General features: G+C 38.2%; 2 protein-coding genes across 4 annotated transcripts in view; both read left to right on the plus strand.

Annotated features, from left to right (window-relative positions):
* The window catches only part of LOC138350468 (L-asparaginase 1-like), a 28925-nt gene extending 16085 nt beyond the window's left edge, over window positions 1-12840 (plus strand). For both annotated transcript variants that reach the window (XM_069301420.1, XM_069301419.1), the window contains exons 7-15: window positions 357-567; window positions 1789-1994; window positions 2575-2667; window positions 2877-2990; window positions 4141-4356; window positions 5616-5789; window positions 6567-6740; window positions 7787-7946; window positions 12591-12840. In XM_069301420.1, coding sequence (XP_069157521.1) covers window positions 357-567; window positions 1789-1994; window positions 2575-2667; window positions 2877-2990; window positions 4141-4356; window positions 5616-5789; window positions 6567-6740; window positions 7787-7946; window positions 12591-12619 — 1377 coding nt within the window. In that variant the 3' untranslated portion in view covers window positions 12620-12840. The remainder of the gene's footprint in view (window positions 1-356; window positions 568-1788; window positions 1995-2574; window positions 2668-2876; window positions 2991-4140; window positions 4357-5615; window positions 5790-6566; window positions 6741-7786; window positions 7947-12590) is intronic.
* Window positions 12841-18212: 5372 nt separating this feature from the next.
* Window positions 18213-23142, plus strand: part of LOC123770033 (MAGE-like protein 2) — a 33649-nt gene continuing 28719 nt past the window's right edge. For both annotated transcript variants that reach the window (XM_045761619.2, XM_069301421.1), the window contains exon 1: window positions 18213-18373. The gene's annotated coding sequence lies outside the window, so the exon portion shown is untranslated. The remainder of the gene's footprint in view (window positions 18374-23142) is intronic.

The following is a 23142-nucleotide window of genomic DNA, read 5'->3' on the forward strand; positions in this document are numbered from 1 at the left end:
TCAACTTGTTCAGCATTTTAAAAGTTTCAACGAGATTAATCCTGTCATGTCTGGTTTGTAGTGTTGCTAGTCCTGTGGCCCTCAACTGTTCCTGTTTGACAGTTGACTTAGTTCTGGGATGATTTTTGTTGCTCTGTGTTGAACTTTCTCCAAAGCAAATAGATCCTTCTGAAGATGAAGTCTCCTTACTTGGAGAGAGTAGTCGAGAGATTTACACAATTGAATAACCACTTTATTTTCATTAAAGTCAAAGGATTGTTTTATTTATTTATTTATCACTATTGTCTGCTTCATATTTAATCCACTATCTTACACTTAATATTTAATCCACAATTTCATGCTTCTGATTTTCTCAGATCCCCATTTTTGAGACTCGAAGTGATGGAAGAGACAACTTCGTAGGGTCAGTGATAATGGCAGGGAGCTACACTATTCCTGAAGTGACGGTATTCTTCAACAACAAGCTGTACCGGGGAAACCGCACCGCTAAAGTATCTACAGGCAGGCTGCAAGCTTTTGATTCCCCAAATATGTCCCCGCTGGCTATTGCTGGCATCTCTATTCAAGGTGAGAGATAAAATTGTATATTTTGTTAAAGTGAAAGAGACTGAAAATCAGATTTAAAGGTTATTTTCATACTGAACTTTAAATTGGAAAAAACCAAATACTTGTACACATCAATCTTACACTCTCATCAGAGTCTCTTATTATAAGATGGTTAGCAAGGAGGGGGTGATATGGCTGACAGAATCCCAACCGGCCTGGGGAACAGGCCTGTGTAGACCTAGTGAGGCTCTTCTCTCCCTGTTTGTCTGTCTCTCTTTCTCTCTGTCTGCATCTATCCATCTGTGTATATATCAAATGTACAGTTCCATGGATATTTAAGGGGATACTGGGAGCTAAACTCCACCTACCATGAGATAACCTTTGGTTATCTTTCTACCACACCTAGACAGCGGCTTGTTTGAAGGAAACAATACAGCCGCCCGTTTGCAATTATCAGCTTAGCAGAGAGCTAGGTCACCTGACTCGACCTGACCGCTACTCAACCTGTGAACAATTAACACTAGAAAGGTGTGACTTTGAAAATGCTCAGGGCCGACAGCCTGGCACTGCCAATATCCTATGTGACCGACACTCATTATATGTGAAATATTAAATACAATTATTTATGGTGTTACATTACAATGGTAGCAGTGGTGTTGAACAATGTTTAATTCAGATTGTGTTAATTAACATTGTTCAGTCCCAAATGTCCCTGCCACTCAGGTGCTCTCAGGGAGAATTTGCCAGGTGTTTAATATTCACAATTTAGCGAGTTTTAGGGTTTGAAGATAATGGTGTGATTACTTTGTGTATTGAAAGAGGAGCATGAGAGGTAGAACAGGCCTAAATGACAGAACCAGAGTGCATTGGGGAATTGTGTGAAAATCCTCTTCCGGGTTCAGTAGAAGCCTCGGGAAATCCTTGTGTGTCTGTGCAGTGGAATTCCAGGTTGCAATACTCATACGATGTCATGGTCTAGTTGCTAGCACATGTGCATGGAAACACCCACTGTTCGAACCCTCATCACGGCTCCTACGGATTTTCTTGGTAATACTAATAATGTTTTAGTTCTGTAAATGATATTTATCATATTTCCAGTGGCCTTTTCCGAAATGATTTAAAGTGAATGAGTCTGAGCATGTGTAAACTGGTAGGTTTTTGTAAAATGAAGATGGTTTTAATTTCAATCATGTTTTATTTTATTTGATACATGGTCAAGTGTAACTGAATGTTTATTTACAGTTGATTACCGCTCTGTGTTCCGTCCAACCTGCCTGGAGAAATTCACGGTGTTTGACAGTCTGAACCGCCATGTGGGTATTCTGCGGATATTTCCCTCCATTTCTGCTGATACGGTTCATTCATTCCTGCAACCTCCCATGGCTGGAGCAGTGATTCAGACCTATGGTGCTGGCAACATGCCTTCTAACCGAACTGATATTATGGAAGTAAGTTCTTGATTGGTGCTCTAATATGTTCTGTGTACTTGATCGTCTGTTTTGACTCATCATTTGGAAGATCATCACAGTTGTTCAGTTATTTTATGGGTAATCTGAGTAATCGGTATCAAGTATTGACTGCCATAATTATTTAACTTTCTGGCTAATCTCATTAGGAGAGAATTTGTATAATTACAGGACATTATTTTGTTGTTCAGTTGTTTATCATTAGGAAAGTGGATTTAGGTAAGGCATGATGTCTAGCATTCCTTATCAAGATAATCGTCTATTAAGTAATTATCAAAGAAGGCACCAAGCCGGGAAGGCTATGTAGCACAATCTTCTATTAAGCTAGACAGCATTCCTCATCTTGATTTGTGTATAATAAGAATTCTACCAGCATTTTCAGTTTTGTTGACTTTCCGTGTCTTCTCTTGAATTCTGTAATATTGTTTTTTCCACCTTATTATTTTGCTTCTGTGTCTTTTCATTTAAATTACATTACTGTACAGTAATTGCTCTTATTAATGTTTATTATATTAAGATAAAATTTCATAATTCCATTACTGTACACTGTTTATATCCTTAGGTACTAAAAGAGGCAACTGAGCGAGGAGTTATCTTGGTCAACATTACGCAGTGTATGCACGGTTCTGTTGATACAGTGTATGAGACAGGAGAGGTATTTGTACCCTTTGTTAAAAATGTACACTAAGACAATTGCAAATGTAAATTTTAGCTGTACTGCATGTTCATTATATTTTTAAGTTTAAAATTGGCTTCAACTCCTTGCATGCAAATAAATGCTGTAAGATAATTTACAATAATCTTATCTAATATATCCATATCTAGGGATTATTGTTATCTTTTGTATTTTTGCTCTTTTGTCAGGGCTTAGTGGAGGCAGGGGTGATGGCCGGTCTTGACATGACCCCCGAGGCAGCCCTTACCAAACTCAGTTATGTCTTGGCCAAGAAGGAGTGGGACAACGAGACCAAGAAAGTGGTCAGTACAGTTTAGATATAGCATTAGATCATTTTGCCATTTTTTCATTAAGGTTTATTGTCAAGGCCATGGCAGCTATGACTGGAAATGTCATATTAATTTTAAGGATACATTTAGGAAAGTCCTGTAGTACGGCACAATGGTTTACATTCTAGGGACCAGATTCATGAAAGCACTTACGCAAGCACTTACGAACCTTATATCTTTTCTCAATCTTTGGCGGCTTTGTTTACAATTATTAAACAGTTAATGAGCTCCGAAGCACCAGGAGGCTGTTTATAACAATAACAACAGTTGATTGGGAAGTTTTCATGCTTGTAAACTGTTTAATAAATGTAACTAAAGCCATCAAAGATTGAGGAAAGATGTACACGTTCGTAAGTGCTTGTATAAGTGGTTTCGTGAATCTGACCCTAGGATCCCAGGTTCAGTTCCTGGGCAGAACAGAAATGGTTGGAGACATTTACTTTCACTTCCTACCTGTGTTCACCTAGCAGTAAATAGGTACCCCTCGAGATAGACAACTGTTGTGGGTTATATCCTGGGAAAGGTCAGTAGTTTGACCGTGGGAGTTAGTGGCCTTGGGAAGCCTCGGCACAAACTTCCTGTCCCAGATAAGGGAAATTAACTATCATTTCAGTGTTTGTTGAGATTAATTTGCTCACTGGGAGTTGGGTGATGCTGAGAAGTACAGAATGTTATTGCTGCCAATGCCCAGTGTGGGCATGCAGTTATTGCTGCCAATGCCCAGTGTGGGCATGCAGTTATTGCTGCCAGTGCCCAGTGTGGGCATGCAGTTATTGCTGCTAATGCCCAGTGTGGGCATTGGTAGCAATACAGTACATAATAGTTGACCATTAAATATAATGTTACTATTTACTGTATTTCACTGTTACTTACATTTTGCATTGTGTGTGTGTGTGTGTGTTTTTGTGAAAGTTCCTGTGTATAAAAACTATGAATGGGTAGCCATTATTCTGAAAACAGGTACTGTACCATACAGTATTTAAAAAATAATTTCATAATCAAAATTATGATTATGCTTTGTGCTCGCTGTATAAATTTGTAATATTTATTCATAATAATTCTTTATAATATTTCATATTGTTAAGTAATTCTGCAGTGGCTGTCATGGTGTTTGTAATAACAGATGATGACTACTAACCTACGAGGTGAAATGACCGCAGTCAGCCAGGAAGACGAGATGGAAACTAGGGAATTGGATGTCATAAGTTCCATTGCTCGTGTTCTCCAATTGTCCTCCAGTGATGACATTGAACATGTCAAGGAGCTTCTAATTCCTACGCTATTCTTTACTGCGATTGTAAATGCAGACATAGCACGCCTTGACGAAATTTACCATAACGTGAGTAATCTAGATTAATTCTACATTATGCTTACACTTGGGTAACATTGTTAATGATGGTTGTGCGCTCCTATCAAAAAGTGTGTGTGTTTAACAATAACATCTAGTATTGGAGTGATTCACTTTGGCATAGGTGCAGCTCTTGTTAAGTTTGAGAATAGCATCAGTAACTGCATCAGAAAGAGTTGTACTTTAATATGCCATGTTCGTATTTCCTGCTCCAGACGGCTATTTCGGTAAGCCCATTTATTTTAATTATGCAGTTCTTTCTATTGTTACATTTTTGTCTTGCATGGATCTTCTGGCTGGACACGAAGTGGCTTTCTAGCACAAAAGTCGTGTATTTTTTTTAATGCAAACCCAAGATATATTTCAAACTATTTTGGGTTCTCGCAACATTAAGAAACTGTACATCGAATGTAAGATTTTCCAAGCCTTTCCTTGCTTTGTGTATACACAGGCTTGCTTTGAATATATAATGCAAATGTTTTCTTCTAACCATTTACTATGGCTACAAAATTAATTTGCCTTTGTAAAATTACATTACATTACCTGGACCAATGATAAAGAAAGTAACAAACCAATTTGAATATATATAACAGAGGATTTTACCTCTGAAATACAGTAACAAGAGAAGAAATGCATTAGGCTATAGTACCACGTAGACACCTTGGATACAAGATGCTGTATAAGTTGTTAGTCTTTCACAGTACACAGTATTTGGCTATTGACCATTATATGTTTAGCTAGAGTAAAGAGTTCAGATGCAGCAGCTCAGTGATGTAGTCAGTTTTGGGAGACAGCTATGTGGGGTACAAAATTTAATGGGGAAGACACGAGTTACAAACTTTTCTCATGTCTTTGTGGTGTACTGCACCCGATCTGGTTTTGGTATCTTTCTGGCAACCATATTTATTCTTGGGCTACAGCTAGTTTAGAGAACTATGACTGAGCTTTGCAACTTGTTACTTTTAGGTCAATAGGTAAAAAAAGTATGAAATAATGCAACAGTTGATGCACGGGCATGAAGATTGCTTAAAAAGACCTTCTAATATCTGATGGTTCAGTTTACATCATAACATAACTGGTCTGCTCCTGAACTATACATAGACAATGACAAATGATGATGATGTAAGTTACCTCAAACTAAGGAAAATGGATTTCTAAGGAAATAAGGCAATTTTATTTTAATAATGATATCTCGATGCTCAAAGATATTGTCTGAACACTTTTTACATTGTGTTTGTTACATGTTACAGGGCATAGAGATAAATCTGCAGGATGCGTCTGGCTGGACAGCTCTACACATGGCATGTAATGAAGGCCTGAGTGAGGTTGTGACCTGGTTGCTTCAACACGGTTCTTCAGTTCACGTCCGAGACAAGTTAGGACGTACACCCCTCAGTGTGGCAATTGAGAATGACTACCACAAGGTATAGAGCAGATATTTAATAAATACATATACTTTCAAGCACACACATGTATGTACTGTATGTACATAAATTACAAAGTAATTAATAAGTGGTGGATAATGTGAAAAGGTATGACCATGAAGGATAATTAAACGAGAAATTACTTAAGTATTTGTACATGTTCAGAAGACAAGTTGAAATACACACATGAAAGCACTAGAGTAATTTATCATTTCATTTCCTTCATGGGTAAATGTTTATTTATACTGTACTGTGTTTACATGTGTGTATAACCTGAGGTATATAATACAGTACAGAATAATCAGTACATACATACCAGGGATGTACAGTATATTGTATACAGTATGTATGCATCCATATTATCCATTAATGGTGATTAAGATCTCTGGTAACTTGACTGTCAAGATATGAAGGTAAAGTATGACTTGACCAGAGGAAGTTTCAAGAATATGTGGGGATTATGAATATTGTATTGTGGCATGCTTTTTTAATAAAATTGCTGTAAATTCTGTTATGTCGTAACTTGATACAAAAAAATATACTGTAATGGAAATACTGTCAGTTTTATTGTACTAAAACTATGTTAACTGTGGTTCATCTTTTAAGATAATAGCAAAAGGGATAAGAGAGAAAAAACCTTCAGATATACTGATTGTGTGATAACATTGACCTTATATGCCTCTAATAACCACCTGTAATCACCACCTGTAATTGTGCTTTTGAGACTTGTGACGTTGTCTGCATGTAAGCTGACTCTACGGATTCCTCTCCTTATAGATAATTGGCCTGCTAATCAGGACAGGAGCACATTTGACCGATTCTCCAACAAGACTTGGAGAGGCTGTTGTGACTGCAGCGGCAGCTGGCCATGCACAGAGACTCTTGTCCTATCGACTGGCTGAAGCAGACCTCTCCTGTACTGATCCCTGTGGCCGCACCGCCCTACATGCTGTGAGTACATACTGTCAAGATTACTAATTTAGTTGTTCTGCATTCTATATTGTTATATACAGTATTTGACTTTTTGGCTGTCAAAATTTATCCACAAGTCATACTTATGAATGCTTCTCTTTATCATGTTTCAGATGTTTTTTTATATAAATAAAAACAATTTTATTTAAATGTTATTGTACATGTAAATTTTAAATATTACCCCAGAAATGTAAAACTCGATGTGGCGCTGCCCAATAAACTCGCCTCCCTTGGGCAAAATAAAAAAAAATAATTAAAAAATCGATACTACTCATTATTTTAAGTTATGCCCGAAACATTTTGTGTAATTAGTGGCTTTATAAAACATACAATCTATAATGTTTATTTACTTGATACATTGGATTTTGTAATAATTTTAATACGTAAATTTAATATTCTTATTACAGTAGTATGGTGGAGAACAACAATTGAATTACTGTAATGTGAACAATGTGACATGGCAGGTGCATGTACAGTACTGTATATTATTCTAAAGCCACCAACATGCATAGGTTTTTGGGCAAGTCTCTAAGCTAATATAAGGATAGAGGCATAGTTAGTTTAGTTTAGTTCATTTATTATGCACCCCATTCCCATCTTGTGGGCGGTAGTGGAAAGGGTTACGGAGGCACATAATGGGCTCAGGGACTGAACCCCACAATTCATTTAGCTAAGAAAGTTCATTGACAATCTGCTATGATTTTGAAGTCAAGAAGAGTACAGTTGTTCATTTTTGATTCCAGGTTTTGCTACTTTCTTGTTCTAAGGGACGGACTACAAATTTTTCATACCATGGGGTTACCTTGAGGTGCTTCCGGGGCTTAGCGTCCCCGCGGCCCGGTCGTCAACCAGGCCTTGGGAAGCGAAATATATTGGGGTGGGGGAAATATTCAACACAAATAGTAATAAATTATAGTACAGTATTACTTTTACAGTTTGTGGGGTGCACATTTTGAAGAAGTGATAAAAGCAACCTTACTTTGAATAATGTATTTTATGATGCTCTTGCTTAAACTTTGTTTCAGGCTTGCACTGTGGGATCGGAAGAATGTATTCGTGTACTGCTAGATGCTAACGTCCCTACTGATGTGCGTGACCGCACCGACCTCACACCAGTCATGTGTGCCGAGATTAACAATAACCACCACTTGGTAGAACTAATAGCTGCTCATGAGGCAAGAAATGGTGAGAGTCATTGATATTTTTTGAGTTGTGTAAATATTGGAAATATCAAGGTAAAAGATTATAATATTAGTGATGCACAATCAAAGTATTGTAAAGATCAATGCACACCAACACAAGTTGTTTTAAGTGTTGGTTTGGCTTCATGTTTCTAGGTTTAACTTGAACTTTCGGCTCTTGCTGCTTGAATTCAACGTTGTATAAACACTTCTGGGTTCACCAGGAGGTGTAATGAGCATAATTTGTTCTCATGAGTAATTATGTCTGCATAAGAAATCATTTATTTAGAAAAAGGGCATCATTTTGACATGTTTCCTTATAGTTTAAAGACTTTTATTGTGTTTTAAATTTGAGCATTGCTCGTGCATCAGTAACTTCAATGACCAGTATACTGTATAATCATTTTATGTAGCATTTTGTGTAAAAAAAAAAAAAAAAAAAAAGGGGGGGGGACTAAAAAAATATCAAGCCAAGTAGAGATAAATCTTCAGACTCTGTTTGCATTAGGGATTCCAAGCTCATTTATGGATTGACTGGGAATTCTGTTCCAGTAAGTGTGCTATGGTTTGGACTAGGACCCGGCCCTGTCTGGGGTTGTCTAAAAAGCAATTATATATACTTGAATTTACTTTAGAGCCACACTCTCTAATGGGCTTGATGAGGACAGGAAGGCAGAGGCTTGTCAGAGGCCTCCTGCTTTATTCTTAAGGATTTTTTCCCAGCTGGATTTTGAACTGAAGTCCATACTGTAATGTCTTGGTGTTTATGGCTTCGGTAGGCGGTTCCATGGGTTCATAAATGTTTGTGTGGAAAAATTTCTCCTGGTTTCTGTCCTATGTCCAGTGTGGTTATACTTGGTGTTACATTGTTGGGATTACCAGCTGTCTCCTGTACTCTGACCGTGGCGTTTCTCTAAACTGTCTCACTTTGTGCTCGCTTGAACCAGATGTCTTGTCCTCAACAATTCCTGAAATGCTTTGCCCATTAGTGGCTTTATATGATAAATAATTTCTGTACCTACTAATTAACCACTGTAATTGTTTTTTTTATTTTAGAAATTAAATTATTATACTGTAATTTATTATTATTAATAGTTTGCTATTATAAGTACAGTATTCTAATATTAGTCAAACTTATATCACTCTAATATAATACATATAATAGTGTTCTTAAAATGACTATTAGCACAGTCAGCTTACAAATGATTGGACCAGAGTTTGATTCTTAGGCAGGGTGAGATATTGTGGATAGTTCCCTTTGCACCTGGTTGTCTCTGTTCACCTAGCAATAAAAAATACCCCACCAGGAATTAGTCAATTAGTGTGGGTTGCACTTAATGGCAGACTAGTTGTTGGCTTATAAGCTGCACAAGCTTCCCATACCTGATTGACTTTGTTCATTTATTATGCATCCCATACCCATTGTGTGGGCAGTAGAACTTGTCCCTGACAAGGGAGAACCATACCATGTGCTTGTGGGTATCTGGTGGAACACTGCTGTCTCTAGTTATTACTCGGCCATATCTTCTTTGGAAGTTGTAGAGTGGCATGACCTCAATATCCATCTTTTCCTTCACTTTATTCCTCAATTTTAATACTGTACTTATTCTCTGTAAGAACACTTCCTTACATTCCTGTGGCTCGTTGGTGTTTCCAGCTTCCACCCAAGTCCTCTAGTCTTCATGTATGAAACACTTCTTGGCTACTTTCTCAGTATCTTGTATGTCATGACCATGTGTCCTTGGGATCATTATACGAGTCCTTATGTGCAAAGGAAATACCTTTTCTTGAAAATTTTGTGGTTATAATGAAATGTAAGAAGGAAATATTATAATGTAGATGTGCCATCAATGATACTCGTTCTATGATTTGAAGACCATAATGATTTGTAAAGTTTATGGTACAAATGGTGTAATATAAGGATTGAACCATTACTTTTCACCCCCCCCTTCCACTTTCAGTTGGCCTAATTTTATTCCTCCCTTTATGAACAATTGATATTCGTGTCGGATCATAATATAAGTTTCTTTTTGCTTCCCAACTCCAGGATAAAGAGGGTAATTCTGGGCAGTCTACTTCATTTCATGACATTGTGCACCGTTTTTTTTTTATTCTATCAGACCCTTAATTGTGACCCTAATTATTGACTTTCAATACTCGTTTAATATTTTCAACTGTGTTTATACTAAGTTACTGCCAAAAGTGCTCACTTACTACTTTGAGTAACATGTACTGTTTAGCATTAAACTTTTATTTGCTCTGTTATTGAAAGATGCAGTTGAGCCAACATCACCAGTTGCTTTTGCTGTATTATATATTTATAATTCTATGCTGACGTAAAGCTTTCTGGGCTATCACTCTTGGATGCACCTTTGATCGTGGCAAAGTCTTTTAGCAATTCCTCATAATTGGTAACAGACAGGCAAGGCAACTTTCTGATACCAGCCTAGTGGAATATTTCTGGAGGTCCCTGGAGAGTCATACTGGTGTTAGAGAGCACTGGAGAATATTTAGTTCGGCTTAAAATTAAAAATTACCCCCAGCCAAGAGAAAATGTAAACGTCAAGTCTTACTAAGTTCCCTCAGGCATCATCATCACAGTAACAACCCCCCTTAGGATGCTTGGCCATCTTCCCCAGCTACCACAGGATTTTCTCCACCTGAACAGAACAGGCTGGGTACTGGAATCGAGTCAAAAGTGACTTGACAAAGTCGAAAGTCAATTGACTTTTTCCACTCTTTGAAACCCACATGGTGGGCTTCTACTATATTTATATAATTCATGTGTGTGTGTGTGCCTTGATTTTCTCATCTTTGATTTTTCTTCAGGGTTAGGTGTGTGCATAATAATGACTTATTATTTTAAGTTTATATCACTTTGAGACTTAGCCTGTGATTGTAGGTGCTTACAGCTGTGTATTTGTGTATGTTCATCTGCTTCCGCCCCCTTGCATTAAGGTGCGGTTTGTTACCGATTTATACAAGATTCACCTAGGTTTTATCGGAGACACTTCCTACCATGACTTGGAACTACCAACTTGGCTCTTGGTATGTTTAAAAGGGTTGTTCTTCATGAGGGATACTGGTTCTGGTTTACTTCCACACCTGGCACATCTGGCTCCCAGTTTGCAGCAGCAGTCTGCTAGCCAGGGATCATGGCTTGACAGTGCTGTGAATGGGCTGCTTTGTAATGAAGAAATCCAAATCCTAGCTCCTTCCTAGGCAAAACCTTCCCTGGTTGGATCTTGGGTGGAATTATCGAGTCATTGCCATCTCCTTGTTGGATGCTTCATTAGCTTTTCTTGTCTTGCCTGTGCAGTACTTCAGAAATTAAATGTAAAAAAAACTCCCATTGTTGAATAGAGTGCAGGAAGTATTCACAGATAGTGATAGGAACTGTATAGAGGTTGACATAATGGGTATTCTCCAGTGCTCTGAACACAAGTATTACAGTGAAGAATCCATTTGGAATGCTCTATGTAGTGCTGATGTGAGAACGTGTTCCTGCCTGATAACTCCCCTGCCTGTGCTTAGTGCATATTTCTACTGGTCATGACACTGGGATCCACCACATTGCCTGTGTTGAGTGCATGTATTGTGGGGTCAAGATATTTCACTGCCTTGAGGTTTCACTGCCATATGTTTAGTGTAAGTGTTGTGTGTGTACTATCTGTTGTCACATCGCTTGTTTTCTTAATTAATGCATGTTTTTAATTAACATATTTGTATTCTGTTGATGTAAACAGTTTTTCATCTTGTAAATATTATAACACTGATTCATCTGTACTCTAGTTTCAAGTTTTTTCTGTTTGGCTTATCCTTGAATAGTTATCATATGCACTTCAAACACATATATCCTCCTTAATTGTTCCTTTGAATGCAGTAGTGGTTAGTAGTATTGTTTAGGTCATTATATTGCCTCCTGTATAATGTTTGCTTTCAGTATGATCTGAAGTCTGTCCTTTACCATCTGAACACTAGGGTAACAATGTATTTCCCTCGACCATACTTAACCTTCGTCATCCCAAACATATGAATACCTGAAGGAGCAGTTCATGTGATGTTTTGTAAATTTTCCTCTTAAATATGAAGTTGTGTATGTACATGAAAAATAGTAAGAATTTAATAGATAATTATTATTATTATTATTATTATTATTATTATTATTATTATTATTATTATTACCATATTATGATTACTGTATTATTATGATTACTTTCACACTAGAGTTGGTTTTATTCATAACATGACTTTGTTTTGAGTCATCCTTCAGACATTGAAGAAACGTGTAAGGTATAGAGTACTGTGTAGTGTTTATATCTCTGGTGGTGGTGATCTTCTCTTCTCCAACATAGCATTCACTGTATTCCTGGTCAAGGAAAATTAGTCCAGTGCAGTGCTTCTGCTGGCCAGATACTATGACTTGAAGTGTCTCACTAGTGTTCAGGTCTAATAGACACACTGAGGAATCCTAAATAGGAATTGCAAATAGAATCCCAAATAGGAAGTTCTACATATTTACTTGTAAGAAAATCCTTACATTCTGTATAGTTTTCAGCTTGGCTAGAAACCACAGGGTTTCACTCTCAACTCGGTCTCGTTAGATACCATGTATCATTGCCCATATCTGATGTGTTGTGTATTACAGAGGAGATGCGTCACAGCATGAGGTCCTGAAGACCATCACTAAGGGGTAAAGACTTTCTGGCTTCCATCTGTGGCAATGCATCTTAATGTGTAGATCTACATATCCACATGTGCTCCACCACTCCAATTATCATGTGGTCGACTTCCATCATGCCTGCAGATGTCATCAAGCTACCCCACACCAGAAGTCGGTATTATGAAGTCTACAGTTGTTCTCATGCAAACCTCAATAAGTAATGTTATCCAGTGCGTCAGTCTACAGCCAACAGCTTATCAATGATATTTTCTGCGAAGGATGCCTCTTTGTGATGGACCCCTCGGGGGCTCCCTGGAAACAGAGAGCCCCCAGAGGGGTCCACTATAAAGAGGCGTGTCATTACATTCAATGCTGGATTTATTGCCAATGTTTGACAGCCTTATATATAATATTCAATACTAGCTTTCCCTCTGGTTTTGTAGTTGATACCAGTACAGTATTGTTGTTTTTATCTCGGCTTATGGAAAACTGCTATATTAACATGTAGAAAAAAATTCCAATCAAATATAAAACTTGTTTCAGACAAGTGATAATTGTATATACTGTAATGAAGTGGTGTTGGCTAAACTTTAATATTTTGTTGAAAATGGCACCAATTTCACAAAGTGAATCCTATGCAAAAGTCTTGCTTCCAATTCACACCATTTTGTAAATATTGTATTATGTACAGTTTTACTGATAGGTTTGCTTCAACTAAATGATAACATGTATATGATGGAGCAAAGTTGGCAGCAAACCAGATGGTAATGATATTCATTCATTTCTTATTGTACTGACAGATGACATGGTCATAGAACTATTTTATATACACTCTTAAATTTGACAAAACAGAAAATCAAATGTGAAGATTGTGACTAGGCACGACATTCCAGGAACAACAGCGGTGAAATCTATGCATTTCTTTGCCAGATAACAGCACATTACTGAACCTGAAGGCACTGTTAACTCTTTTTTTTTTTTTTTTTTTTTTTTTTTTTTTTTTTTTTTTTTACTGAGCTCATTTTGTGTAGCTTATACTTTTAGCAGTTACTGTAGTTCTCATAGATCAAATACAATTTTTTTATTGCTAACTATTTTGTATGCTGTGATGACAAGGGAGTTATTTTCAGTATGAAAAGAGGCACTGATAAAACCGTTGCATTACACACGGAACTGTCCAGGTGTAATGAATTATGCACAAACATGAATTGTAAAGTGTTCATCTATGAATTCATCAAGATCAGTAATTTTTCTTCTTGGGGACATTATTTATCCAGTGCTGAATGTCCTGGCAATCTTGCCTTAGGGTCTAAAAATTACTAATGAACCATTGGTCATCCAAGAGCATGTAGTGTAAATATCAGTGCTAGCAGGATTAAAGAAATTCTGATATTGTATGTTATTTGCTATGAGTCAAGATGGATGAACTGTTTATTTTCTGAAAAAATAGGAAATGTTAGGTATTTTAACTTGTATTATTTGAGAATACGAAGACAGCCCTCGGGGATGTATAATTTAAAGTTGCTCTTTCATTATTTCTAATATATTTTTAATACAAGCTTAGCTTGTTATGCTGGCACATAGCTGCTAAGTTTCTTAAAGAATCTCTTTTGAACAATATATAATGAGAGATTATATATACTGTATATATACTGTATATACTTTTTTTATATACTTGGGTAGGTTCCTGTAAACACATTTGGTTAAATATGACTACATTTCTGGTATTGTTGTTCTGATAGTGTAAGCTTTCTATGCTTCTATTTTTTTAGTATCAATATTAAGAGCAATCAAGATAACAAAATTCATGGTAAAGAAACTCTTAGTAATTATTGAAAGATTTATTTTCTACAATGTTTCATTCCTCTGGAACATTTTCGGGATTTATAACCATATGGGTGAAAAAAACATCTACACTATTGCCACTTGATGGCCTACTATATTTTATCCACCCTTATATTGCCCATTCTTTTTTGTTCCTCAATTTTTATCTTAACTTATTTCTCTACTGTAATTTAATCTCATACCAGTCTTCTTCCATGGTATGAGCTAGTGGCAGCTGCATCATTCACTTGCCTTAAATATAGTACAGTACTGTACTATCTTCACAAGCATTTCAGGCACTCTTGGAAGAGTGAATCAACACTCGATGGTACTGTAATTTAAATATCCAAAGTTTTGCATGTGGCCATGCCCTCAAGGATGGGGAATTTTCATAGGGGCCAAGGCATCAAAGCTATAAATATAGAATAAACATATATAGTACTAATTCGGGGCAAGTTATCCTGACTTGTTATCTGACTAGTTTAATCATCGATTCATATGTACAGTATTGATTTTCATGGTTCTTTTAATGTTTTATATTATTCCTAAGCTTAGTATGTACGAAATAGATTTATTTAATGATCTGGCCATTGTGATAAATTATTTTTTTGTAATTGTTCGTTTCATTGAGTCCTTTTAGATGTGCTGGATGTGTTAAGGTACCATTATTCAAATATTAAAAAAAAATGCCAAGCCCTGGAGGTAAAAATCTATTTTGTCTTGCTGATTTAAATGCCTTTAATCCCATAGAAATTTATAGTCTCATAAATAAAAATTTATTTTCAACACAAAGAACATGCACAGAATTTATATACAGCAAGGTACAGTGGGTTTTGTTAGTATAGATTTTGGTGATTGGTACATTCCTGCAAAGTCATTAACACACATTAGTAATAGGGTAACGGGGTATTAATTTTGAGTAATATTTCTAGATAATAAAGCACTAGGTGTCTGCATTATGTCAGGAAGCAGACAAGCCTTCAGTACACTTTGGGTATGGTTGAACCTATGAAACATCTTGGTAGGGGAAGATGTATACCTCAAATTAAGAGTAGTCTGTACACCTGAAAGTAAAGTAATTATGAAGAGAAAGGACTAAATCCGCATGATTATGGCACTTGGAAGGTATATCAGGACAAGAAGCTGGGAAATTAGAGGGAAGGAATGGTACCCAACCACATGTACCATCAGGGATTGAACACCTGCCTGCAAGAATTTATCTGAGGACCATTCTCTCTCTCTAGTGCCCCCTCAGTGGTCAGTCTTGATGTAGTAAGGGGTGTTCTTGTGCACTGTCCACAGGTAGAAGTGGATAGTTCCCGCTTTTCTCTTCTGCTGTCGGTGCACAAGCAAGATCTGTTCCCATATGTTGGCTGTGTATGGAGACCTGCACGCCCTTTTTCCCCATCTGGAAGTTGAGCCTGCCCACTGGTTGCAACCCCTGTGGGGTTGGGAACATGTTTTTTTGGTGAGGGGACGGGGGATAAAACGGGAGGTTCAGTGCGGTCCACCTGAACCAATTGGCTCATCTGGCTATTCCTGCTTAGAAACACTACCACTAGAAACACTAGACATTTGGATCAAGTGGGCAGGGCATTGTAGGGTTGGTACCCATTATTGGTTCCTGGGATACCTTTCAGTCCTGCAATAGTGACTTGCATATATACAGTACTGTAGTACTGTTTTGGTTAACTCTGAGGTTGCTTTCCCTTGTGCTTACCTTCCATGTTTGCTCCCTGGTGGGTGGGGGAACTGGACAGTAAAGTTTTTATCCGATACTTTTTTTGTTAACTTGAGCTTATTTCTTCTCTGACTTGTGGGGTGGGTGACCAGGCCCTCCAAGTCAGCCTACAATGGAAGGATGGTCTCCATAGCCCTGGCTACATTGAGCTCAGACCAGACTTCATCTCTGACTACCCCTATTGACTTTCTCCATTCCTCCTGACCACTTCCATTGCTGGGTTGAGCCCCAAGCCCACAGTAGTGACTACCTCGTCCCTGGCTTCATCTTGCATCATGACAACTGTGGTGTTTGTCCAACCTGTCCTCCTACAAAGAATGTCGCTTTTCTCTTGTATGTTTATTTATTTATTTATTTATGCATATACAAGAATGTACATAAGGAATGTGAGGATACAAATATGGTAATTACAGTCTTGTAAAGCCACTAGTGACATGTGTTACATAAGGCCAAAAATTATCGTACTAGAAAATGGAAGTGCCTTGTGAAAGTGACCCATTGTCCCATTTTCTGTTTTGGGCCCCTCTGGTAGGTTAGGAGAGGGCACATTAAATTTACCGTTTTCTTGAGTTAGGAAACCTTAGGAGGACATGCTGGTTTATCCACCTCCTTCATTGAGGTTCCCGGCGCCATTACTCCGCTAGCACGAATTCCTTCCTGCTACCACTGTGACATTCCAGGATTTGTTTGGCCCCACTACATGGCCTAAATATTTTGATTTTTGTCACAATGAACATACCCGCCCTGATGATGTGCATATCCACAAGCACGTACAGTTAACTCGTGGATTTCCTGGTTACGTTGAGGGACAAAGGGACTTGTATCCTCACATTCCTTATGTACATTCTTGTATATGCATAAATAAAAATAAAATTGTTACACAGTTTACTACATATTTGAATTGCAGTCGGGAACTCCAGGTTCGGTTCCCAGGGGGAAGAAATAGTTGGGCAAGTTTCCTTTCACCTGATGCCTCTTATACTAGCAGTACGGGCCAGATTCACGAAAGCACTTAAGCAAGCACTTACGAACCTGCACATCTTTTCTCAATCTTTGACGGCTTTGTTTCCAATTATTAAACAGTTAATGAGCTCCGAAGCACTAGGAGGATGTTTATAACAATAACAATAGTTCAATGGGAAGTTTTCATGCTTGTAAACTGTTTAATAAATGTAACCAAAGCCGTCAAAGATTGAGGAATGATGTACACGTTCGTAAGTGCTTTCGTGAATCTAGCTGGGAATTAGGCTATGGTTGTGGCATTTCATCCTTTGGAGGGGGGTCAATAATTTGACCTGGGGGGGGGGGATCTCGATATGAGCCTAACGTACATAAAATAAACTTCCTGTCTCCTAGAAACCAAATTATGTGCACCATGGAGGACCCAATAAATTTATTTTCCAACCATTCCACCTCGAAGCACAAAACAGATTGTTGCCAATGTTAAAATGTCAGTTATTTATTTACCTGAATTTACCTGAGGGGTTCACAATATCTTTAGTGGCCTTGCTGAGGACAGGAAGCCAGTGGCTTGTCAAAGGTCCCTCCCCATTTCTCCTGATGATTTTATCGAGCTAAATTTAAATATTCCGCAATGTTTTAGCATTTATAGCTTCGGGTAGGCAGTTCCCAGGAATTATAACCCAAAAGCATCTCTTGTTTTCTGTCCTACACTGTAGCGTATTGAGTTTGAATATATTGCTACTTGTTCGTGTTATATCTGACCTTTTGAAGAAGTGGTCTGGATCAATGTCCTCCAAGTTGTTTAATATGTTTAAGTTTCAATGAGATCACCCCTGTCCTGCCCAGTTTGCAGTGTTGTCAGTCCAGAGGCCCTCGATCGACCGTTCCTGGTACAAGAGTTGACAGCTTTGGAAGGAATTTTGTTGCCCGGTGTTATTTTACCGCATTTGATTAATTGTAGCCCATAATACTGAATAATAGTAAGAATAATGGTAGTTAAAAGCGCTTGGGATGGCGGCATCTGGCACGCGCTGCAACTGAGGGGTCAAGAGCTGGCTGTGTCAGTGTACCGGCAACCTTCAAGGGAGGAGGGTTGCGCTCGTGCTGCTCTGTGGTTTTCAATGACTGCTAACGGCTATTTTCACTCTTCTAGTCCAGTTTAAAACGCTTCTATTTATTAATATTGTGATTTCCAGCGCTGCCAGTATTATATTCCACGCCGTTACTTCATATTTAAACGGTAAGTATTTCCTGGCGAATATACCTTTTGAATTATATAATTGAAGTGAATTATAAATTTAATTAGGGAATATATAAATTATACATTGTCATTGTTATTCATTGTAATTATTGATAATGCAGGGTATGACCCTTATGAGCTGGGAGTGCCTCAGGGTAGTGTGGCCCTGTAGCTGGGAGTGCCTCAGGGAAGTGTGGTCCTGTAGCTGGGAGTGCCTCAGGGTAGTGTGGCCCTGTAGCTGGGAGTGCCTCAGGGAAGTGTGGTCCTGTAGCTGGGAGTGCCTCAGGGTAGTGTGGCCCTGTAGCTGGGAGTGCCTCAGAGGTAGTGCGGCTCTGTAGCTGGGAGTGCCTCAGGGTAGTGTGGCCCTGTAGCTGGGAGTGCCTCAGGGAAGTGTGGTCCTGTAGCTGGGAGTGCCTCAGGGTAGTGTGGCCCTGTAGCTGGGAGTGCCTCAGAGGTAGTGCGGCTCTGTAGCTGGGAGTGCCTCAGGGTAGTGTGGCCCTGTAGCTGGGAGTGCCTCAGGGTAGTGTGGCCCTGTAGCTGGGAGTGCCTCAGGGTAGTGTGGCCTAGTAGCCAGAACGCACTTCTCAGCCTACTATGCAAGGCCCGATTTGCCTAATAAGCCAAGTTTATATATATATATATATATATATGTCGTACCTAGTAGCCAGAACTCACTTCTCAGCCTACTATGCAAGGCCCGATTTGCCTAATAAGCCAAGTTTTCATGAATTAATGTTTTTTCGTCTACCTAACCTACCTAACCTAACCTAACCTAGCTTTTTTTGGCTACCTAACCTAACCTTACCTATATATATAGGTTAGGTTAGGTTAGGTAGGGTTGGCTAGGTTCGGTCATATATCTACGTTAATTTTAACTCCAATAAAAAAAATTGACCTCATACATAGTGAAAAGGGTAGCTTTATCATTTCATAAGAAAAAAATTATAGTAAATATATTAATTCAGGAAAACTTGGCTTATTAGGCAAATCGGGCCTTGAATAGTAGGCTGAGAAGTGAGTTCTGGCTACTAGGTACGACATATATATATATATATATATATATATATATATATATATATATATATATATATATATATATATATATATATATATATTTATGTCGTACCTAGTAGCCAGAACGCACTTCTCAGCCTACTATGCAAGGCCCTTTTTGCCTAATAAGCCAAGTTTTCATGAATTAATTGTTTTTCGACTACCTAACCTACCTAACCTAACCTAGCTTTTTCTGCTAACTAACCTAACCTAACCTATAAAGATAGGTTAGGTTAGGTTAGGTAGGGTTGGTTAGGTTCGGTCATATATCTACGTTAATTTTAACTCCAATAAAAAAACAAATGACCTCATACGTAATGAAATGGGTAGCTTTATCATTTCATAAGAAAAAAATTAGAGAAAATATATTAATTCAGGAAAACTTGGCTTATCAGGCAAATCGGGCCTTGCATAGTAGGCTGAGAAGTGCGTTCTGGCTACTAGGTACGATATATATATATATATATATATATATATATATATATATATATATATATATATATATATATATATATATATATATATATATATATATATATATATATATATATATATATATATATATATATATATATATAATATGTTGTACCTAGTAGCCAAAACGTCGTACTCGGCCTACTATGCAAGGGCCAATCGACAGCAAGAACCTGATACTAGCTGACCTATGACCTAATTGCTGCACGGAGTAAAGGGTTTCGAATCTCTTTTGTATGGATACCATCACACACAAATATAACTAATCATAATGACAGACATTGCAGCCAAATTAGCGTGTAACAAAAATGAAGTTGAATTAGACCTAGGTATCCCCATCTCTGCTGTCAAAGGGATGGAATGAAGGGAGACATGGAGAGTGAGGAAGAGAGTGGGGGTGAAAGGGGAGGGATGATAAGAGAGAGAGAGAGAGAGAGAGGGGGGGGGGGGAGGGAGGAAAAGAGAGAGTGGGAGCGGGGGATGAACACACACTCTTGCTTTTAATTAACGATTTAATTTGTGCTGTTGGCTACAATTTAGGAGACTGTGAATAGTTTGACGCGTGGCGAAATAAACAAAACAAATAAAATTGGCTTTACTCCACTTGGATATTGAGGGATGGGGAGGGGGAGTGGGTACGTCCTTTAAGATGTCAATTTCATTTTTTTGCTGTGTACTCACCTACCAGTGAGTAAGGGAAGCGAGGGCTAGCTCACTGTCTATGTTGCACTAGTTTTAACTGTCGGGGAAGACTCCCGCTAGGCTAAAAAGTATTTCTAGAAGGCACCCCTACTAGCAATATATTATTCAATTCGTCTGATAGCAATAAGGCTATGTTCCAGTATGTTCTAATCTGTAGATTGATACCGTATCGTGTGTGTGGATCGCTAGCCTAGGATTCACAACGTTAGGTAGCAGATCCTGAATGAAGAAAGGTATTTGCAGGCCGATTTGTTGTGTTTAGTAGATTGCGTAAAGTTTAAGGGGTTTAGAAATTAGAATATTCGTTCTTTGATTGCTAATTTCCGTTGCATCTATTTTCATGGCTATTCATACACTTTCCTTTTCTGTGTCTCTTGCTTATTCTCTCTTGTCTCGACTTTATTCTCATCATCAATCTTCAATCTTTTGCAGACGGGTTCTTTGCAGACATGCATACATTTGGCTCATTTGCCTCTGCACCACAAAACGAGAAACACTGTAACACCATGTCATATCTTACTACGTAGTACAAACAAGCCTCGCGTCCTTAATTACTGTTTAATTTTCCAGCAACACAGCAATGTTTAATTACTGGCAATAATAATATAATTATGGTGGTTGTATTCAAGTGATTTTCCTGCCTCGTAACGTTAATGGCTTATTATCCTTGAGTGGTTTGGGAGGGGGCGATGACGTAGTGAAGGTTTGCGAGAGAAGCTGGTTCTTGAGAATAGTCAGCTTTCAGACGATTGAACCAGTGTTGATTCCCAGACAGACTGAGACGTTGGGGTCATGTTTTCCTTCACCTAATGTGTCTGTTCACTAATAGTAAATAGGTACCCAGGAGTTAGTCATCTGTTGTGGGATGTATACTGAGGAAGTGACTTGAGGAAGGCCAGTTTACAGACATTTCGCACATATCGTTTTCTATTTCTTAAAATTGTATTTGTATATGGTTTACCCTTATGATTTCCCATAGTCGACGAAACGTACAACAGTTGCCTCTTAGGCAACTATTTACGTCTAGATAAACTAGAAACATCTGACCCACTGGAGGATCGAACCTTGGACCCCACAGTTGAGAGACAAGGACGGTCCGACAATTGCGCATCAGGTTGGATTATGGTATGCTAGATAAAGTTAGGTTTGATTAGGTTAGGTTGGGTATTTTAATGCAAAATATATTTCTGTCCCAATCCAGGATGCACAAAGCAATTACACGTCCACTTAAAAGATATGTATCTTTTACCTCTCATAGTTTTGTTTGAGCTCTTCGTGGACTTCTTAATAATTGAAAGTTTTGCGGTTACTTTCGTCATATCACTTGCCTATTTAACATCAATTTCCTCGTGATATGACAGTATATCTTAGATTGGTCCTTGACCTATGGCACTATGTTAATCCTTATTGCTGCTTCCTCGCACATTTGGTTTAACTCGCTCGGTTACTTCTTTTTTGTCAGCTTTGTGGAGTGAGATGAAACCTAGATGTGCTGCTGGACCTAGCCTTAGCCCCACCTCGCCAGCTTCCATTCAATTAATGCAGTGAAATTTCATAATGGTTTCATCTTGTAAATCTTTTTAAAATACCAACTGTTTTTTTTTGTTCGTTTTGTGTGCGCGCGTGTGTATTCACCTGTTTGTGCCTTCAGGATCGAGATTTAGCTCTTGGACCCCGCCACTTATCCGCCGGTTGTCTAATGCAATGACTTCTGACCTATTTCTATACCATATATATACTTGTTAAATTATGAATGGAGTTCACTCCTACAATCTGTACATTTGGCTCATTCCACTACTCTTGCGCTCAAAACTTTCTAACATCTCTGTTGCTCATCTGATTCTCAAGCTTTCATCCATGCTCACTTGTTCTATTGATGCGTGCGTGAGAAAGATACACAAGCAGTGTATCTTCCAGTGTGTGTAGAGTGAAGGGTATTCCTTGTTGTCTCCCTGCAGTAAATATTAGTAGAAACAACTTAGAGAGAACTCTATATGAAAGCTCCTGCTGTTTTCCTCCGCCGTATTGGTTGGGAAAATAAGCCAACTAATATCACAATTGTGGTTGAAATTTCTTGCATCTTTTCTCTGGAAGAAACTGGCGTGAGAAGTGGTGTACGGGATGATTTGCCAGTCACTCGGCCAGTTGATTAAGCACTGTTGGGTGTGGCTTGTAGTCAATTTGGTTGCTCTAGAAAAGCCACAGGCTATATGCCTTCGACAATGGGATATTATATACTATATGACTGGGTGGCTGGTGTTAGGGTGAGGTAGGGGGGAACCAACCCGTCCTCTTACAAATAATGTCGCTTTTCGCTCGTATTGCCCGAAACGCTGTGCGTTATTAGTGGCTTTAGACTTTGTATGTACTAGCTCTATCTAGAAATCCAACATTATGTTTGTAACTCATCTATTATGTATGTACTTTTACCTGAATAAACATTTGATTTGTATGCGCACTAAGGCTAAAAATGGCCGTACTAGAAAATAGTAGCGGCTCGCGAAAGTGACGTACTGTCCTTTTCGCATACGAAAACGTTT

Source organism: Procambarus clarkii, chromosome 45 (genome assembly GCF_040958095.1).
Source record: "Procambarus clarkii isolate CNS0578487 chromosome 45, FALCON_Pclarkii_2.0, whole genome shotgun sequence".
In the NCBI taxonomy this organism is placed as follows: Eukaryota; Metazoa; Arthropoda; class Malacostraca; order Decapoda; family Cambaridae; genus Procambarus; species Procambarus clarkii.